Source organism: Nicotiana tabacum, chromosome 4, assembly GCF_000715075.1.
Source record: "Nicotiana tabacum cultivar K326 chromosome 4, ASM71507v2, whole genome shotgun sequence".
NCBI classification, from domain to species: domain Eukaryota; kingdom Viridiplantae; phylum Streptophyta; class Magnoliopsida; order Solanales; family Solanaceae; genus Nicotiana; species Nicotiana tabacum.
Window position 1 is genome coordinate 136,424,650 of NC_134083.1, and position 5,668 is coordinate 136,430,317.

Below are 5,668 nucleotides of genomic sequence, written 5' to 3' on the forward strand. Positions count from 1 at the left end.
AGACGAATTCCGTGGTCTTTGAACTTGGTTATAGCCTTTTTTTCTTCTCTTCCCCCCGTCTCTCCTCTGCAAGAGGCGTTTTAAAGCTTATATATTGCGTCCAAAAGTTGTAATCTAGAGTTCTCCTAACTCTAGTCCAAATCGGCTTCAGGGGTTGATGCTAAGGCGGATGCGACGCATCCACCTCGTCCTCCATTTCTTAACTTTGCATGTGAGGGTAGACGCGACGCATCCAGCCTTCTCTTCTACTTCCCAGTTTCGCACGCGATGGCGAACGCTATGGCCCAACTTCACTGCTAAGGTTGCACGCAGGATGATGTTTTCCTAGGTTGGATGCGATGCATCCAACCCTTCTTCCTCTGGCTAAACCACCTTTTCTTCATATTTTGCACTCCGAACACCTTAAATCGTCACACATAACTTAATTAGTCATCAAACCAATAATTACACCATGTTGGGAGTTTTAAAGATTAAATAACATCAAGAAATGGTTAAAACATGGGTAAAGTAACATCAACACATATCGAAATATGCCAAACATCAGTGGTGTTGATGAGGAAGATGATGAAGGTACAGAGTTTTGAACAAATAAAGGTTTGGAAAAAAAAGGAAGAAAAAATAAGTGAAGAGATGGAGGTGGAGGTAGAGGTGGAAAAACAAAGAAAGACGGAGGGAGGGTGGGGAAGACGAGGGATTTCCTGACAAGTGGCATTAAATAAGTATTTAGACAAAACATTTGGCAGACGCACTTCTATCTTGGTGTTTTACACATGCTAGGCCTTGGTCAATCGTCAAAGAAGATGTGTATTAAATACACTTTTAAAAGGTTGAGTGTGTAATTTTATTTCATCTCACAAAAAATGTATCAGGGATTTGGTCCACCATTTTATGTATAGCACATGAATTGCATGCGCTATGCGCTATACCTTAACAACATGTTTGTCCATTAAGGTATAGCGCATGAAATACATGCGCTATACCTGTTAATTGACTGACCCAAATAATTGGTGGGTATAGCGCATAAACAATCTCAAACGCACATTTACGTCCGAGAAATGCCTTTTTTTGGTAATGGTGCAGCCATATATCCGGTGGACATATGTTATACACTCTTTAATCATGTACATTATGGATGATTCAATGTGTGGAATCAAGGCAAGAGAAATCAAGTCAACATTCAAGTCAAAATGATTCTCATTGAATGTGTCCATATCACAAGTGTGGGTGCCAATGTATTTCCCCACAATCCACATATTAATTTTTAACTTTCTCGCATGCAATATCCATCTACAACTTTGAAACCATCTACGACAAATAACCTTATATACTTGCGGAGATGACTCATGAACCTCCAGCTCACGATACTCTTTTATGCTATAAATTCGCACTGCCCTGCTAAGGCGCGCTTTATCAGCAAAAAGCATATTCTTTGACAGCACCGTTGGTCTAGATTCATCTCACATTGCTATCTGAATGCCATCAAGATCCTTGTGATGGCATCCACATCCGGAATACTTGGCAACTGATCCAGGTAGGGAATTTTCTTTGAATAAAATGGCACATGGGACTCGTACACTCTGGTCTAACGGGAGGTGGAGTTTGCATATATGATAGGGGTAGGCGTCAGTCGGTGCGGTGCGGTTTGCAAGAAGTTCGATTCGGTTTGTTCGGTGTTTGGTTATTGATTTGGTGCACCGACAACCGAACAAATATAACTTCGGTTGGTTCGGTGTTTGAAACTATGATTCGGTTGATTTTCGGTTTTTGTTCGGTCGGTTATTGTTCTAGTTTATCAATATTAAGCATAGATTAATTACCATATGTCATGGGCAATCTTCTTTATATTCACCTTTGTAAAAAAATTGGCTCAAGTAACTGCCCACTGCTGCTAATCTTGTATTTTATGACCCAACAAACCTTTTTACAAGTTCATTTTGGATTGAAACTAGCTTAACAAAAAAATATCTAATGTAGTTGCTTCTGAAATTTGAAGCTTCACTGAAGAAAAAACATTAAGGACCGACTGCACTATTTTCTTAAGGACGTGCACCTTCAGTGAACTAAAACATTAAGGACGTGCACCTTCACTCCTTCGGTAGAATTGCAATTTCCAGACAACACTAGTAAGTAGTAAGCAAAAAGCCAAAAAACATCTTACTACAAAGAAAGCAAAAGGCCAAAAAGCAAAAAACAAAACACATACAATATGTTACTACTGTTTCCATCTGTGCACTGGCAGAAATATTTGATCAACGGTAGAGAATAAGAGCGGCGGAGTAACAATGAAGGCCGGCGGATCAGCGACAGTTGGAACTCGGAAGAGAATAAAAGCGGCGGCAGTCAGACTCAGTCACTCAGATGAGCAGCAGTAGTCGCCAGTCGGAACTCAGAAGAGTGAAGTGAAGTGAACCCTAAAATAAAAAATCTGATGAAATTAAGGGTGTTGGACTGTTGATCTTCGATAATATTAAAGAGCAAAGACTAACTAAAGTCAAATAGTCAATTATTATTTACTTATTTACTTTTTATTTTATTTGTTAATGATAATTGATAATAAGGGCCACTGGATCAAAACTCCAAATTGGGCTTTCAAAAGTCCTCCATAGTCTATATGATCCAGCCCATACTAGTAAATATTGTGTTCCATATATAATTGTTCGGTTTTTTGGTTAACCGAACAACCGAGGCACCAAAATCGTAAACCGTACCGAACACCAAAATTTAATAATTTGTAAACTGCATACCGACCGAATAACCGATTAAACCGAAACTGAACAATTGAAATTTACGGTTCGGTCGATTTTTTCGGTTCGGCCGGTATTATGCCCACCCCTAAAATATGGAGCATGCTCATTGGTGGCATCATGCTCTCTCGTCAAATCAGGTTGCTCATCATCGTCGCCCTCATCAAGGAAGGGTGTATCATCTCCAGACTCATCAACATTATTGTCATAATCACTATCATCTTCTTGACTCTGTGGATATGCCAGATCTTGATTAAATATATCATTTTCGGGCAACTGAGTAAGGATAAGACCTTCATGTTGCTCGTTTTCACTGCACAACCAATAAAATAATGAGTTTCTCAAAGTCATTCCAACATTATATATTAACTTTATCTCTTAACTTACAATTCATAATCTGTTGATAGCCCATGATGCACATTATCGAGTTGTTGATGACTCCCGGATGGACCATCATGATCCAAACCACCAAAATTGGGCATATTCCAACTATTGGTTAGCTCATAACTTGTAAAATTCATATCTGGTCGGTACCCCCTTTAGAATATATGAGTGTTAGTACGAATATGATGCATAAAAATCATACTAAGAAAAGGATAATTGAAATTTACCACTCGGCGTGTGAATTATGTAAACGTGGGGAGAAATTATGTCCTCGCTCTTCATTCGCCGGTGGAGATAAGTTTATATCTGGCGAAACTCTTTCAAACGGAACCTATTCAGATAAAACTGCTCCAAAAACATCACCAGATGACTGAGGGTTATCCCTATTTTGCGGAACCTCAATATTGCGGACATATTCAGACTTGGCGTACATTTCCAGCATTTTTATCACAATAAGTTCTCGGTGTTTATCCGGAGTCCTCAAGAAATCTTTCAGAGTTTCATCGTCTTCGATGTTAAACTCAGCATAATAAGCAACGCCTTGCGGAGTAAGAGAGTATGGATATTTTCCGTTACATTAATATTAATCGAACGTTTGCTCACACACATTCTTTTACATATCAACGATACCAATCTATCGTACTCTAATGTAAGTGGCAACTTAACAATACACTGTGGAGAATAACTATAGTGTACTGAGTTATTCTCCACGACAACCTCATCCCCCCCCCCCCAAATATAATGCAACCCTAACTTTTCGCTCTTCAGACATTATGGCAAAATGCTGAAAAAGTTAAATAAACAAATATTTTAGAATGAGTAAGGAAAATAAAAAAGATGTAGAAGATTGAATTTTTCGGAATGGATTTGTGAAGAAAGAATGAAGCTCCTTAAATAAGCAAATAATCTGTTCGAGCATAAAATAATTACGTTATATATATATATATATATATATATATAACATAATTATTTTATGCGCTATACCCACTAATTATTGTGGGTCAGTCAATTAATAAGTATAGCGCATGTATTTCATGCGTTATACCTTAACGGAGAAACGTGCCATTAAGGTATAGCGCATGTAATTCATGCGCTATATATAAAATGGTCACCGGTTATTTTTTCCACCTATTTTTGTGCTTTGAGTCCAAAAAAATAATACTTTAGTTCTGAACTCTAAGTTTGGATAGATAAGGAGAGTTGTGGTAGATTAACGACCAATGTAAAAATAATTAAATCTAGGTGTTACGTCCTAAAATCATATGATAGAGGGCATTTCTAAAATTTGTAGTTTTTCGTCTTAAAAGAGAAAACAAGATAAACAACAAATGAGTTTGGATTGATTTCTTGTCTAGCTATTATCAAGAATTTCTCATTTTCATTGCAAGTTAGATTATTTATTTATTTATTTATTGCGTTATGGACCTGGAGATTAAGAGGAAAAGGAGGAAGAGAGCTAAGTGTGATCAACCTAAGACCAAGTGGGGAGCCTTGACTAAGGACAAAACCAAGGAACTGAGGGAGAAGTTGTTGGCTAAGGGGGTCTGGAGTAGTAGTGGGGATGCTAGTAGTATGTGGACTACGACAGTGTTTTGCATTAGGGAAGATGCTAGAGAAGTGTTAGGGACTACGAAGGGGTATTTGGATGGCCATAAAAGGGATATGCGGTGGAATGAAGAGGTCCAAGAAAAAGTGAAGGTCAAGAAGGCGTCATATTTGAAGCTAGTAAAGAGCACATACAAGGTGGAGAAGAGCAAGAATAAGGAGTGGTATAAGAAGGCTAGGAAGGAGGAAAAGTTTGCAGTTATGGTGGCCAAAACAACAACTTTTGGACTTTTATATGATGAACTTGAGATTAAAGGCGGGGATAAGAAGTTGTACAAGTTAGCCAAAGTGAGAGACAGGAAGACACATTGATTTGGACCAAGTAAAGTGCATAAAAGACGAATAAGGTAAGGTATTGGTGGAGGAGGCATATATTAGACGACAATGACATACCTACTTCCACAAACTCAAATGAAGAGGGAGACATGAATATTATGTTAGGTGAATTGGAGCATTTTGAGAGTCGTTAAAATTTTGGGTATTGTAGGCGCTTTAAGGTTGAAGTGGCTATGCATAAGGTGAGCATGGAAAGAGTGATGGGGCCAGATGATATCCCGGTAGAATTTTGGAAGAATGCGGGTTGAGAAGGCTTGAAATGGCTCACCAAGTTATTTATTATCATTTTTAGGACGAATAAGATGTCCGAGGAGTGGAGGTGAAGTTTGATGGTTCCGTTGTACAAGAACAAAGGAGATGTACAAAATTGCAACAACTATAGGGGTATTAAGCTGCTGAGTCACACTATATAAGTGTGGGAGAGGATAGTGAAGAGGAGGGTGAGGAGGAGTATGTCTATCTTAGAGAATCATTTTGGATTCATGCCGGGACGGTCGTCTACGGAAGCTATTCACCTTGTTAAGGGATTAATGAAATAGTATAGGGAGAGGAAGAATGATTTGCATATGGTGTTTAATGACTTAGAAAAAGCATATGAT

The 5,668-nt window shown here is 38.4% G+C and overlaps 1 protein-coding gene across 1 annotated transcript; it reads left to right on the plus strand.

The window, feature by feature from the left end:
• Nucleotides 1-4,547: 4,547 nt before the first annotated feature.
• LOC142180138 (uncharacterized) lies at nt 4,548-5,045 on the plus strand. The gene has a single exon (XM_075251066.1). It carries the CDS (start codon nt 4,548-4,550, stop codon nt 5,043-5,045), a length of 498 nt encoding a protein of 165 aa, XP_075107167.1.
• Nucleotides 5,046-5,668: the final 623 nt, after the last annotated feature.